The sequence below is a fragment of the Lissotriton helveticus genome, chromosome 12 (assembly GCF_964261635.1).
Source record: "Lissotriton helveticus chromosome 12, aLisHel1.1, whole genome shotgun sequence".
NCBI classification, from domain to species: domain Eukaryota; kingdom Metazoa; phylum Chordata; class Amphibia; order Caudata; family Salamandridae; genus Lissotriton; species Lissotriton helveticus.
Genome location: NC_136073.1, coordinates 717,803,351 through 717,819,714, shown reverse-complemented (window position 1 = coordinate 717,819,714; position 16,364 = coordinate 717,803,351). Strand labels below are relative to the sequence as shown.

General features: G+C 43.5%; 1 protein-coding gene across 3 annotated transcripts in view; it reads right to left on the bottom strand.

Moving 5' to 3' along the window:
• Positions 1-5,911, bottom strand: part of LOC144799345 (SLAM family member 9-like) — a 465,872-nt gene extending 459,961 nt beyond the window's left edge. For all 3 annotated transcript variants that reach the window (XM_078670602.1, XM_078670604.1, XM_078670603.1), the window contains exon 1: positions 5,805-5,911. In XM_078670602.1, coding sequence (XP_078526728.1) covers positions 5,805-5,874 — 70 coding nt within the window. In that variant the 5' untranslated portion in view covers positions 5,875-5,911. The remainder of the gene's footprint in view (positions 1-5,804) is intronic.
• Between the last annotated feature and the right edge of the window lie 10,453 nt (positions 5,912-16,364).

Here is a 16,364-nt window from a genome sequence, read left to right as displayed (position 1 = left end):
TTTGAATTAAACATTTATAGTGAGAATGACCACTTAAACCTTTATGTACTTTTGCCTTGAAAAAAATTAATTGAGGCAAAACATGTGACGCCAGTTGCAGTTCTGTTTTCCCAAACCAAATAAATGTAAAGTAAAAATAACACGCAGAGTACAATTACCCTTAAAGGAACACACTCCATAAATGGGGGAGCTCATTCTTTTTTGACTCAACAGTATCTTAAATACTTGCTCAGATATATGCTTTATAGGAAATCATAAAGCGATCTGCACACCCAAGTTGAACTTCAGTGCACAAATGGCTTGTTTTATGTGTAAATTCACATTTTGTGTTCGACAACCTTGAATTTATACTAACTAAGTGACTTACTCACATGTAACATTACAACAGTATGGTAAAATGTTATGTATGACCAAATCTGATCATAGGCAGGAGGAATGAGTGTTTCAGGTGAGGAAACTGTGCAGTGTTCGTGAACACCCACAAACTTGCAGGTGTGTGTATATTTATGTACTTTAAAAAGCATATTCATCAAGACATGTTCAGAGTTTTACTTCTGTGGCCAGGCTTAAATCTGTCTAGTGTAGAAAAGGGCGGGAACACACCCAAAATTGATTGTGGAGTAAAGCAAGAGGGTTTTACCCCTGGGGAAACTATATTCCATGTGGAGATTTTTTTAAGCAGACATTCAATTTTGTATTACATTTACGTGTGCGTAGACGTAGACGTACACCATCTATACTTGTAGGAGCACAGTTGATAAGCACGTGAGCTACAGATTCTACGTTTATAGCTTTGGAGAAATTTAATTATAAGAGGAAATAAGAATGCTCTGTATTATAGCCTAAACTGCAGATAAAACATATTGACATCGAACACTTATCTAACGAGTGGGGAACTCAACAGAATAACAGCAAGGAAATAAACAAAATAGATAGGGGATGTGTTTGGTAATAGATGATCAACTCTGAGCCTATTGACCCAGCTGCCCTAGAAAGAAAATGCAATAACATGTTGGGCTAAAATGGTGTGGTAGCAGGGAGTAAGACCAATCTGTAGACCAGACTGCATTAGTGAAGCAGTACCGCCAAACAAGAGTGTGATGAGAAGAAGAAACAATGAGAAGATGACGTTTGGGTTGTAAGTCGTGGATTTGAAAGTCATACACAGTAAAATATTGCATTGAAGTTACTTTTGTCAAAGGGCTACTATTTTCATAACTACTGTTCGGAGAAACTTCAGAGTGAAGAAGATGGAACTATTTGACTGGGGTGGTTTACGTTCATATTGTTGGTTCTCTGTAAATGGTATTCTGCAGCCAAGGAATGCGATGGCTGTTAGAAATAACTTCACGTGCAATGCTATAGAAGGCACTAATTAATTTTTTTCCTATTTGATAAATTTACATATAAGCGCGAAATAAGAAAGCCTTTTTCAAAATTTATAATAAATCAACAACATGTTTCCATAACAACGATACAAGTAAATCACATGAGCTACCAAGGATGATAAGTGAGTAGCACTGCGCCTTTCTTACAGAATAAGGCATCCACTTTCTTAAAAGAAAGCCATAACGCAGCAAGTGAAATATCATTGTATCTGCAAAGTGAAAAAAAAAAACACATTATGTGTAATTTAACAAGAAGATTAATTGGTACCCAGGCAACATTTCAAAGGGGAACCAAAAATCGGACAATGTAGTCATCCATAAAATACCTCAACTATGAATGACAGCCTTTCCAGGCAATAGTAAACCATGATAAATGAAACACACGGAACTAATGGCTAAAAGGGGTTGACCTAAAGCTCAGCTTGTCTCTGTACTTCCTTTTTACCTTAATGAATCACTAATGATTTAAGGTTGTCCATACAGCTAAAACTATCTATTAAAATAGAAACAGTACATCAGAGAAGGAAAATCAGTGGGAAGACCATCGTAATAATGGGTGAGTAAATGACACAAATGTGTAGTGTGGTAAAGGAGAATAACAGATTTCATTTGAGGAAAAGTAAGGCAATTATTGTGAGAAGCAGTGCGGTCTTGGTGAATAGAGAAATCCGGCACAGTGCAACCGAGCCCATAAGCTGCTGGTCCTAGAGACTGCTGGCTACTATTTATTGTTAAATGGTGGGTATTTAATTGACTATGTAAACTCAGTTTCTTAATATCAGTCCAGCTGCCAGTTTTCTATCTGCCCCGTGAAGCCGTAAGCATAAGGTTGCACTAATTTGCATATTTTTCTTAAAACAATCTTACCTAAAATACCAGAATTCAAGTGCCTTGATAACCTCTCAGGTGATTAGTGCACTATACAAATCATCATAACATTACATAACATGAGAGTGGAGGTAGTCAGAGGCTCCTCCTTCCAAAGTTCTCGTGTGGGGTAGCGAGGGGAGAAGGTGCCCTGAAAATTGATTCAGTTTTGAAGCTCTTGCATTCAGTGCTAAATGTATATATCGGATAGAGTACCTTCTTTACATCATAGGTATATTACAAGTACAGCTCCCGGTTTTATGGTATTTATTTTTTTGACATTTCCGTCTGTATTTATCCATATTTATTTTTTGTCAACTTTATCTGTATTTATCCATATTAATTGTGGGTTTTGTGACAAAAATCACGCTGAAACTGGTATATTTCCGTATTTATTTAACCAATAAATATGCAGTCATGGTTGAATGCCTGCTAGGTTTCAGTAATATGAACACCCGCAGAAGATTAATCAATATACTCAAATGAAAATATGCACTTTTCAGTATTAGCCTTTGTCATACCTACTGCTGTTTAAGCCTCTTTACCAAAATTCATTTTTTTTACCCCTTCCCTATCAATCCACACAGTTATTGGCTTGGCAGTCATGGCAAAGTGTAGTGAGAATCACTCAAAAGCACCCAATATCTATTTGTATCCACATTTCAAAATAAATTTAGACAAGAAAATAAATGGTTTTCTGTCTGTATTTATCTGTAACGATCAGTAAAAATGCAAAAGAGGGAACCTTATTTACAAGTCACCGAGGAGCTCTGTGGTAATAATGAGGTATGAGACTATAAGCCATGGAACACCAAGTGGAGTTGCAATATGGAGGAGGGTAATGTACACCTTAAACTACAGGGTCAAACAATGTTATTAATTGTAATACGGGGTCAAGCTATTTCTTACATTATAGGTCTACAGTATCACCCTCACTGGTCTCACTCCTTCATAATATTGAATAAACAGCAAATAAGTAGATTAATTACAGAATCTGCTCTACAAAATTCGGCATACTAATATAGTTCTATGGATTTGTTCTGAAAACATAACTAGAACCACTTTAATTGAAGTCACTACTAAAAACAGCTTTAGATCAAAAATGTGAGTTCATGTACAGAGGTTCCAATTGTTGCTAATGAACTAGAAGGTTACAAAACATAAACATGCTGCAATAATTGACTGTGTTTTGCTTAGGGGCCTGCCGCTGCTCAATGCCATGCTAGTTGTGTGATGACATAGGGCAGTTCTAGCTAGGATCTTTCAGTTCAAAGCATTTTTTTCATATCAGTCTTAAACAAAGTTGTTGTCTGAATACTAACAGATGGACCAGCTCTCTGGATGGATGAGGTGCAATAAAGTAGTGCTCTTGTGCTTGACCTACTTTGTGGTCTCAGTCTCATTTGATGATCTCAACACCACACAAGTCATTTACCACGGTTGCCTAGTCTTGATTCCACATCATGCCTCTTGGTCAGTCCTTTAAATGGGACAAAAATAGTGCAGATACTCATTTAAATGGGGTGAGGGGCCGGGCTAGGGGCGGGGCTAAGAGCAAGACATGCTGATTCCTATTGACTTCAATACTAGCTGCAGCACATACCAAAACACATGAGAAATGCGTTTCTATAAATAAAACAGGTTAATTTGTTACGCAAAACAGCCAAACGCGGTGATGTTTTAACATTTCCTTGTTTTATAATATTTGCAGCCTCCATACTGGTTTTTGCTGTTGCTTGGCACAACATTATATATTCATGAGCGTACACACACACACAGAAAAAATCAAGCAGACGTGCACACAGAAAGCATTCCACACATCTCAATCAATGAAAATAAGATGGTCTCTTTAAAATAAAAAAAGGTGTTGCTTTATTATGCAGAAGCTTTATAAATAATACATCATATTATTTTTGGTCAACACACACCCTAAACTTCCACGTTGGAATGTGCTCTCATACGTGATAACGAACAAAAAGGAGGGCTGTAAAATAAAATATTTGGCTTGGATCACACATTTTGGTCAAGTGAGGAAGCCAGGATTGGTCCAAGGTTTCAGGTTTCACAATATACAATTCACCCATTAGATGGCTCCATATGTTTCACCTTTTTTTTAACTCCAAAGGTTAATGCTGTTTTTATAGGTTGCCACATTATGGTTGGGCCGGGGTGAGAGCGGAAACCTCATTAAAGCTCAGCTTGTTTTGGGCTCGATGGTCCAAGATGACCTCGAGCCAGAGCCTGACCTTTGGGTCGAGCCAGACTCCATCCTTAAGTGTCTCTGCCACCTCCTTGTCTCAGCTTAACGCTGCTGCAAAAGGTCGTAATATTGCCCCTATAGGAAAAGGGTTGCAGCGCCGTATAATGACGGCGGAGAAGACTCAGCGTAGAACCGAGAGGTGGGCGAGCAAATACATTAATAGGGAGAGCGGGCATCTGGCTTGGATTTTAAAATTGGTTTATGAGCCTAGCCATGAACATAGTTGCTATGCTATAATTGTAGTTCTCCGAGCACTCATAGTTGCTATGCTAATCGTACAACGAGCGTCACGTAAAATACGACAAAGTATCTTCAAACTGCAAAAAAGTATATTTCCTTAACGTGGAAACTTTGACATTTGTATGGCAGGTTATCGCACTACGAAGTACTTATTAAAAGTGACGGTTTTATACAACTGGTATTCTGCAATCACATATTTGAAAGCGCTTTCATGCGTGATAATGAAAACAAGTGTTTTGGTAAAATGAAAAATTCGTTTATTATCACACGATTAAAGCGGGGAAGCCGCGATTTAGCCAAGTTTTCTGGGTTCACTTTGTATCAATCGACCTGTAAAATGGTTTTTCGTTGTCTTTCCTTGTGCTAAGTCTTTGTTTATGCCTACTTTTTAACACATTGCAAGAACTCGACCCTGAAGGTTTTGGAATGCTTTAATACGGACACCAGTTACATTACACAAGGTCACACGCATTTATATGCATCGGGAGACTAAGTGATATGCAGACATTCACACGATGATGAGCCCGACGCCGAGACTGGAACCCACTTCCCCAGTTGGCAGCTCTGAATGCGACCCACATCCTCGGTAGAAGGAGGGAGGTAGGCAGACGCCACATTAAAAGCTCGGCTCGTTATGGGCTCGAAGTTCAAACTGGACCAGGAGCCGATCCAAGCTTCAGGCTCGGGCTCTTTCAGTGGCTCTCCCCCTCTACCCATCCCGGCCACTAAGACAAGTCATTAAGGGTTCAAGACCACTTCAGGGGACTCAGTGGAGGACTCTGAGCCAACAGAGTGCGCCGGTTCCAGGCAAGTCCGTTGTTTCGGCAGTACTCCCCCCCCCCCCCCCCCCGCAATACACCGAATAAGGCAGCGTGTTACAACACATAAGCACGCGCCTCCTTTCGGGGGGCAATGCACTTTGTGGTGCCCTGCAAACCTTCGAAACGCGCAACACCATCGCTAACTTGAGCCAAGCAGCCCCCTCGAATTGCGAGCTCTAAAGAGGCATTTCTAAAGAATATTCCTCCTTTTAACAATGAGAACATTACCTGAAAACAGCAGCGACGAGAATAAGAAGGGAAAAGCTGCAGTTTCTCTGTACTTGAGGGACCCCTCCATTGTGAGCGTTAACAGCAGCCTACAGCAGGCAGCAATCTTTCTGCTTCCCTTCCCTGCCCTTACCCCTCCTCTTTCTCTTTTTAGGTTTTGCCTGGCGAAAGCTGCGCTCTGCGCAGCTTTTTCGCGCAGGCGAAAACCTAATGAGAACTGTAGTGTGGGTTTGGGTCGGCCCTCGTCATTTATTGGCTGGCTCCATAAATGGAGCATAGCCATTGAACGAGGGGCCTGTCCGTCAATGCCGGACCAGATTCGGGGGCGTTCCCGAGATTCTTTGGCTTTTGCCGACGTCACGCGACGTCAGCCGAAAGCCGGGAACGCCCCCGAATCTGGTCCGGCATTGCCGGCACTTCTGCGTCTCTCCACCCCCCTTTCCCGCCCCCTCCCGCTTGTTTCCTGATGCTGGCCTCGCAATGGCGCTGCGTCTCTCCTCCCCCTTTCCCGCCCCCTCCCGCTTGTTTCCTGATGCCCGCCTTCCTGCTCCGGCCGTCGTGTGCACAGCCGTTTTGCCCGTGAAAATCACCGCCGCAGCCCCGGGGCCGCGGAGAAGCCGAGGGAACAACCGCTGACGTCACCCGGGAGCCGCGCTACCATTGGTTCAGGCTGCGGGAGGCTCGCCGGGCGACCTGCGCGGTGATTGGCTGCCTTTTTTCCCTCGGTTTGCGGTGAGTGCTGTGCTCGGGGGTCTGCTTGCGGGTGTTCTGCGATGGCGGGAGGAGACGAGGAGCGGAGGTTTTTTGGGACATTGGGAGGGAGAGCGGGCCGGGTGGTGTAGACGCTGGCGTTCGGGAAATTTCAACCGAGGCCGCGTTTCGAAGCGCTTGGCGAGCCTAGTGCGAGGTATGCATCCTCCTGTTAATGTGTCTGATTGGCCGGGAACGCGGTCGTTGCTTTGGGTTGGCCTCGCTGATGGAAGGCATTTGCAAGTTTCTTTGTTCTATATAAACATTCTTCTGGTGCCTGTGCAAGCTATCGTCGATGGCTGCCATCTCAAGGTCAGGCGGTAAAACTGCCGGGTTGTCAGTTTAATTGGTCACGCCCTTATACTAACGGAGAAAATGACAAACTAGAAAGCATTTGCCTGACTCTAACATGGTTATAGCGGTGGCGCGTATCCACGTCCATATGTGCAATCTGGTTTGTGTAGTTCCTGTCACAGTTCTCAGAAGCTCTGCGCGTTCTGCTGTAACCCCGCCCCCCTGCCTCCCTCATCTTCCTCCGCTGCTTCCCGGCCCCGTTCCACAGCCCTAGCCCCGCTGCCGTCTCCGTCGTTCCCCACCAGCACCATGCCGGCCGTGTCCAAGGGGGACAGAATCCCTCAAATTTATAGTGTGAGACCTACATGTATCCTGAGGTACAGTGCTAGACTGGCCATGCTATTTTGTATCTGCTGCTACCGAATTAAACTATTTAGCTATGGTTTCCTGAAATTTGGTTGCAGGTAAATTTCAGTGTTCTCTTAAATTGTACTGTCTCATTGCTGGCTTGTAATAAGGTTTTCAACTTGGACATGGGTGAGAACCTGCTTTATTTGATGCTGTGGATTAAATCTGCAGTACGTAGAAATTGGTTGCCTTGGACGCTGGGTTGTATTTAATCTCTTTGATGCAGTTGGTCGCGGGTGGCTCTATTAAAGTTTGTAGCTAGAGTTCAGTATATCTTTATGAAGTGGTTTGCTTGTGCCTCCGTGTGCCCCTGTTGCCCGCTTGTGCTGTGTGGGTGTGTGTGGAGGGCTCTGTGTGGCTGTGTGTGTAGGAAGCTTTGTGTGGCTGTGTGTGTGGGGGGCTTTGTGTGGCTGTGTGTGTGGGGGGCTCTGTGTGTGTGTGTGGGGGGGCTCTGTGTGTGTTTGTGTGTGTCATTTGCGAGAGATAAAGCTAGTGGCATTGTAAATGACAATGCCATTTATTTATGTTAAAAAAAACATAAATAAAAATAATGTCAAGAGCAATGCCAATAGCTCTAACTTTAACAAAGGCAAAACCATTGCATTGTAAATGCTTGTTTTTTTATGTGTCGCCTGAGACAGCGCATGCTGTCTCTTCGAGACATTTAGTAAGTGGCTTTTAAAAGTGCCACCAGCTTGCATTCACAAGCGTGTGCACGTGCACAGCTGACATCTGTGTTTTTTAGGTCTCGCTGAGCCAGCAAAAGCGCTTCACCGCGACATTTAGTATTGGGATTTTCACAGTGCTTCCACAGCAGGCTTTTGGTTGCCTAGCGCTTGCGTTCACGTGAACGGGCACGCGCGCAGCCGCCATCTGCCTCCCTTCCAGTCAGGCCCGGATCCAGGAATTTTTATTTGGGTTGGCCAAGGATGCATTTGGGTGTGCCACTGCGGGCTCGATTTGTCGCATATATGTCTGGGCAGGCCTGCTTCAGGGCCCTCCTTTATCACTTCTTAGTCTTACAAGGCCCAGTAAAACGCACTCTTTTCCAAATCTCTTTCTAAATATTATCAGTGTCAAAAAGTATTTTTTCCATGTATGTTCCTTTGATGGGAAGAGGAGGTTTCTGAGGTGGGAGTATCAGACAAGTGACACTACTCGGGCTCCCTCTGTGCGAGCCTTCAGGGAGAATCCCTCTTCATTACTACCTCCACCTGACCCCGGACTCTGCAACGCACTCCCTTGCAGGCTTGATTATCCACTACTCCTCTCCAGTGCACCTTATCTCACAGCTGACCTTGGGCTCAGCCCCATATCAGGCAACATTGGGCTCCACTTTCATTTTTCCCCAGTAAAAACATTAGTAAAATCACCTTCAAACTTAAAACATTGAATATAGCAGCAAATATAGTTAGCACACACTCTAAAGTATGTTTCAGAGTAGCCCTTATGACCTGACTGCTAATTAAATAAACAAAAACAGAAAGGCCATGACAGGGCCGGCTTTAGCGCTGATGCGAAAGTCTTTTTTTGCGCAACACCAATTACCTCTTTCTCCATAAATACCTTTACCACCACCTTCCAACATCTCGTACTCTGGGATATGCCGTTACCAAGCAGTTTTTTTCTCATTCTCTTAACTTCGATTGGATATCGACACTATTTATTAATATTATAAATTCAATTTAGTAATCATATGACTAAGCTCTCGAAATATACAAAAATATTCTTTGGCCATTTTGTCCATCGGTAATTGTCACTTGCGTCAAATTTACGAATATATTTCTCTACAGTCTATTAATAATCTTTTAAATAACATGAGATTGGATACTGCTAAACATATAAGTATGACCACACTACAAGATGGTGGTACAATTATTTACTTTCTCATGACTAACTTACGAGGACTTTTCTAGTCCCCTTTTCATTTCCATTACCATAGGTAGTATAGTAATAGTAACAGACCAACATGGCGTGCTTGCTGAACGCCGTCTGTACCACATGGAATACAGCTTTTCTCTGCACTCGGAGGTAATCATTTTATCGAGCAGGTGTTATTCCTGGATAATAGCAATAGTTGGGCACTTACAATTATATTTTTGCGACTTATATAAACACGCGGTAACCCTCTGCCCTTTTTTGCTCGTTTTTAACATAAATCGACATTAAGCACTTTGCCATTTCGGTAATATGGGATTTTAAGATTAAAGATCCGTATTTTGGGCTGGATAATCTTACCACAGCCAAATATTTGCCTTCTAATGTTAGTTTTGTGGAAACGATTAATACGGACATTCAAATTATTGTTTCTCTTATATTATTTTGTGTCTATAGGAAGCTGCTTGGTCCTGACACGATTACGGGACGTTTTTATATACTTTTTATACAAATCTGTGGCACAGCATTAAACACCTTGACTTTGGAGATCGTCTCTTTATATATATTGAAACCTCGCAACATCATTTGGAACGTGGAAAACTATTAAATAGTGAGTGCTCTCTTTTATTATTTTTTGCTCACATGACTTATTACCTGAACCTATGTGCATAATATGATTTGGGGCCATACCAGCTATCGCTGTAGGCCTCTAGTACTTACAATGGATAGATAGTGTTAGGCAATGATTTATTGTAATTTCGTTTTTTAGATTGCACTGGTGGATGCCGTGGATACACGAGGTTACACCGTTTGCTTACCTAGTACTTTGTGAATCTAGCCATAGGTGAGCCCTTTTCCTGTTGTTTGTCTTTTATGCTTATCTTTTCATATTCTTTCTCTAGTTTTAGTCTTTCTTTCATCCTTACATTACTCTCCGTTATAACGTTTTTTTATAATATATTGTTTTATCTCTGTTGCCCAGTATTGGTTATACAATTCTTGATTTACCTGACACGAATTTATGGTGTTTGGAATGCCTTTCCGGTATCAACTTTATTGGTGGTTTTGGGTTTGAAATCAGGTTTTGAAATGAATTTTCACTAAGATTTAGGAATGTTCTATTATGACAACACATTTATTATTTAAAAATGTAACACTGTCATAATGTTGACTGCACCCTGATCAAGGGTTTCTGTTGTTCGGTGCGGTCCCACTCACTGGGGGGTTTGAGGTCACTGTATGAATACACAATAGTTTTGACCTCACCCCGGCCACTTTGTTTTCTCCTTATTATTCTTTATTTCTGAATAATGTGGCAAAGCATGAATGTTTTTTATCTTAGCGGAATTGTGATTATTCTTATTGTAACATTTCTAGCCCTGAAGAAGTCTTTTGGTCATCAGACCAAGACGAAACACGCGTTGGCAGCGGCTAATGTATGTTCTCTTGGTGAAGACTGGACAAATATATGAATTGGAAAATAAATGAAGATAAAATGAAAACAACCTGACTCATGGGATTTAATTGATGGACTATGATACTGATCTCTTAGCTCAGGATATACCCTTTGCTTTTTTGTCTCACAACTGTGATTTGTCTTTTGATCACATTGTTTGGTTCATGGTGGGTGACCAGGACCTTATCCTTTGAGCTTAACAGATAGTTGTTTTATACCTGTGTTTCGTCCTAGCGCAATCATCACTCATTCACCTGTTACTTTTCTTTTCACCTTCCAAAAGTGCCCCTCATCCCTCAATGGCCTCCTCTAGTGACCTCCTCCTCTGATTCCCTCACTGCCACATGCCACAAGTGCCCCTCATCTCCCCATAGCCCCTCCCCCTCATGATCTCCTCCTCGGATTCCCTCACTGCCACCCTCCACCAATGACCCCCATCCCTCTGTAGCTCCACCCCACCCTATGACCTCCTTTTCAGACTCACTCACTACCACCTTCCACCAGTGCCCCTCGTCTCTCTGTAGCCCCTCCCCCTCATGACCTCTTCCTCAGACTCCATCACTATCACCCTCCTCCAGTGCCCCTCATCTCTCCATAGCTCCCCCTCCACCCCATGACTTCTTCCTTGGATTCCCTCACTGTCACCCTCCAACAGTGCCAATCATCACTCCATAGCCCCTTCCACTACCTCCTCCTCGTATTCCCTCACTGCCACCCTCCACCAGCGCCCCTCATCTCCCAGTTTCCCCCATTGACCTCCTTCTCAAACTCCCTCACTACCACCCTCCTCCAGCGCCACTGATCTCTCCATAGCCCCTCCCTCAAATGCATTTCATTTGTTTTATAGCGCTACTCATAGTGTAGGGTGTCACAGTACTGTACATCACGCACACATTATACAGAGACAATCAATCATGAAGGTATGTAAATCAGTCTGCAGGGAATGTCACATAAGCCATTGAGGATTACAAGGTGTATGAATCACATGTCATCCATACTTGTGGGCAGTATATTTTAAGAGGGTTTGGTCTGGGGAAACACAACCTTAGGATTTAAAGAGTATTCCATGGGGGTCAGCTTTACTGATAAAAATGTATATCTGCCCCAAAATACTCATTTTAGCAACATTAGAATAATGAAAGACTGATGAAGTTCTAACTATATCACAAAACAAAAAAAGCGAAGTTCTAACTCAACCATTCAGGTTTGCATGCAGCTCTTTGGTGACAGTTTATTGGTCACTGTCCTATGTTAGGATTGTAACTTCTGAACTGCAAGTAACACAAGGACATTTGTGAAAAAGGCAGTAACCCACTGAGGTTCCACATAAAATACAGCTCATCTGCATTTAAAAACTACTAACAGACAAATGATTGCTCTCCAGCAGGATCATTAATCACCAAGGTTATCTGGGCATTTTGTATTGTCTTATTGTTGTCCTGCCTCAGCCATGATAATGATAAAAACTGTTCAAATGAAGCACACACAAAGTATGTGTCCTGCTGGGCCTATGCAGATTTAAAAAAGAAAAGCAAATAGTAACACATTCTCTTACCTCCTCCATAAAACAAACTTTGTGTCACAGCCTGATCTGATAAGCAGCTGCAGGGGTCAGGTAAGGTTAATAGGAATAAACAAACTTATTTACTCATTGCGCGCCTGCCTTCAAGCCCTCACTGCGAGGGCCAAGGCTCCTGTTTGGGTGGGCCAGGTTCATGTTTGGGTGGGCCTGGCCCACCCGGCCCACCCGCTAGAACCGGGCCTGCTTCCAGTGCTTCCTGGCCGGGCTTAGCCGTGTATGATTCCCAATGAAGCTCCCGCAGGTGCACATCACCGACCTATCTCTGCAATTATAATTAAGGCTCCCGGTTTTCCGTTTAAACTGATTTTTACATATAAATACAGACGGAAAAATATTTTTTCTTTGTCTGCATTTAAATATAAAAACGGAAAAATGCCAATATATAGATTTATCTTTGTTGTGGTCTTCGAGGAGAAGACCAGTCTGTCCGAGTGCAGGTGGGGAGAGGGCTTATCGGATTTCAGCTGAGTCGATGTTAAGGGTCCATTAGGCCTCCTTTTGTTCCTGGCTTGGAGCAGAGGTGAGGCAGGATGCACACTGTGTGACACAGAGTCACCTTGAAGAGCTAAAAATGGGGCACCTGCTGCGCCCCCGGGTCCGTTGATTACATGGCCCCAGGAGATGAAAGATGAAAGGGGCAGGGAAGTTTATGCTACTTTGTCTCAGCTTTCAGTAAGAAGGTTTGGTGTAGGATACGGCTATCACAAGTGCACGTAGGAGTAAAATAGGGAGAAGTGATTCTCAGCAGCACGCCTGTTACTTTGCTACCTGCAAAAAATGACAACAAAATGCTCATATTCTGTTATCTTCGAGTTTAACAACTACTGGTGGAGAGCCGAAATATTAGTTCAGCCCGAATGAAAAAAAGGGCTTCGGTAGCACTGGAGAACTACTAACGTACATGTATGTAAACAGTAAAAGGGTTTCAAGAGAATAAAATGTTTTTCAAACGGTGTAATGTCTTGTTACAGCCAGATTTAATAATATTATTTGCTATTGCGAATATACGTTTTTCTATTGTGATGTCATGAATTGACGGGTCTTTCATGGTTTATGATGTCACTTAGCACATATTACCGAAAGACGTGCAATCTTTAATTATTTATGCAACTTAAGTGATTGTTTTTGAGTGATTACTTGGTGGTTTTTGCTAATTGAGATTTCAATAGCAATCTTGAGGGCTACCTGCTTTTGGGCATTGTCATATTGCACTCAGGCTTTCCATCTATTACTGTTAATTACATTTTGAGCCTACTTGCCACTAAAGAGCCTCTCACTCTCACAGATTCCCACAGACACTCTCTCACAGACACTCTCTCACACTCGCTCACAGACACTCTCACAGTCTCTCTCTCAGTCTCTCTCTCACAGACTCTCACAGACACTTTCAAAGACGCTCTCTCACAAACTCTCTCACAGACTCTCACTTTCTCACTGACACTCTCACAGACTCTCTCACAGACATTCTCTCAAAGACTCACACAGACTCTCTCACAGACACTCTCTCACGGACTCTCTGACAGACCTCTCTCACAGACTCTCTGACACACACTCTCTCACAGACTCTCACAGACACTCTCTCACAGACACTCACAGACTCTCACAGACACTCTCTCACAGACTCTCACAGACACCCTCTCACAGACTCTCACAGACACTTTCACAGACTCTCACAGACACTCTCACAGACACTGTCTCACAGTCACAGACTCTCAAAGAAACTCTCTCACAGACTTACACTTTCTCACAGACACTCTCTCACAGACACTCATTCACAGACACTCTCTCACAGACACTCTCTCACAGACTCTCACAGACACTCTCTCACAGACTCTTTCACAGACTCTCTCATAGACACTTTCATAGACACTCATAGACATCCTCACAGACCGACTCACAGACACTCTCTCAAAGACACTCTCACAGACTCTCTCTCACAGACTCTCTCTCACAGACACTCTCACACAGACACTCTCTCACATTCTCTCACATACACTCTCTCACAGACACTGTCACAGACACTCTCATAGACACTCTCATAGACACTCACAGACACTCTCACAGGCACTCTCACAGACACTCTCTCAAAGACACTCTCTCACAGACTCTCTCACACAGACAATCTCACAGACACTCTCTCATAGACTCTCTCTCAGACTCTCTCACAAACACTCAAAGACACTCACTCACAGAACTTACTCAGAGACACTCACTCATAGACACTCACATAACTCACTCACAGAACTCATTCACAGACACTCTTCACAGACAGTCTTTCACAGACACTCTCTCACAGAGATTCTCTCACAGACTTTCTCACAGACAATCTCTCACAGACTCTCTCACATACACTCTCTCACAGACTCTCACAGACACTCTCTCACATACTCTCACAGACACTCCCTCAGAGACACTCTCACAGACTCTCTCTCACAGACATTCTCTCATAGACACTCTCTCACAGACACTCTCTCACATACTCTCACAGACACTCCCTCACAGACACTCTATCACAGGCACTCTCTCACAGACTCTCTCACAGACACTCTCTCACAGACTCTCCAACAGACTCCCTCTCAAAGATTCTCTATCACAGACTCTCTCACCTACACTCTCACACAGACACTCTCTCACAGACTCTCACAGACACTCTCACAGACACTCTCTCACAGACAGTATCACAGACACTCTCATAGACACTTATAGACACTCTCACAGACACTCTCACAGACACTCTCTCACAGACTGTCTCTCACAGACTCTCTCTCAAAGACACTCTCCCACAGACTCTCTCTCAGACTCTGTATCAGACTCCATCACAGACGCTCACTCACAGAACTCACTCACAGACACTCACTCACAGAACTCAATCACAGAACTCAATCACAGACACTCACTCACAGACACTCTTTAACAGACACTCTCTCACAGACTCTCTCACAGACACTCTCTCACAGACTCCCACAGACAATCTCTCACAGATTCTCTCACAGACACTCTCTCACAGAATCTCTCACAGACACTCTCTAACAGACTCTCACAGACACTCTCTCACTGACTCTCACAGACACTCTCTCACATACTTCCACGAACAATCCCTCACAGACACTCTCTCACAGACTCTCTCTCACAGACTCTCTCTCACAGACACTCTCACAGACACTCTCTCACAGACACTCTCTCACAGGCACTCTCTAACAGACACTCTCTCCCAGACACTCTCTCACATTCTCTCAAAGACTCACACAGGCTCTCTCACAGACACTCTCTCACAGACACTTTCTCACAGACACTCTCTCACAGATTCTCACAGGCTCTCACAGATACTCACAGACACTCTCTCACAGACACTCATTCACAGACACTCTCTCACAGACTCTCTCACACACACTCTCGTACAGACACTCTCTCACAGACTCTCACAGACACTCTCACAGACTCTCACAGACACTCTCTCACATACTCTCACACACAATCCCTCACAGACACTCTCTCACAGACTCTCTCACAGACACTCTATCACAGACACTCACAGACACTCCCTCACAGACACTCCATCACAGACACTCTCTCACAGACTCTCTCACAGACACTCTCTCACAGACTTTCCCACAAACTCTCTCTCAAAGATTCTCTCTCACAGACTCTCTCACCTACACTCTCACACAGACACTCTCTCACAGACTCTCACAGACACTCTCACAGACTCTCACAGACACTCTGTCACAGACAGTATCACAGACACTATCATAGACACTTATAGATACTCTCACAGACACTCTCACAGACACTCACTCACAGACACTCTCTCACAGACACTCTCTCACAGACTCTCTCTCAGACTCTGTATCAGACTCTCTCACAGACGCTGACTCACAGAACTCACTCACAGACACTCACTCACAGAACTCAATCACAGAACTCAATCACAGAACTCAATCACAGACACTCTTTCACAGACACTCTCTCACAGATTCTCTCACAGACACTCTCTCACAGACTCTCTCTCACAGACACTCTCTCACAGACTGTCACAGACACTCTCTCAATGACTCTCAAAACAACACTCTCTCACATACTTCCCCAAACAATCCCTCACAGACACTCTCTCACAGACTCTCTCTCACAGACTCTCTCTCACAGACACTCCCACAGCCACTCTGTCACAGACACTCTCTCACAGGCACTCTCT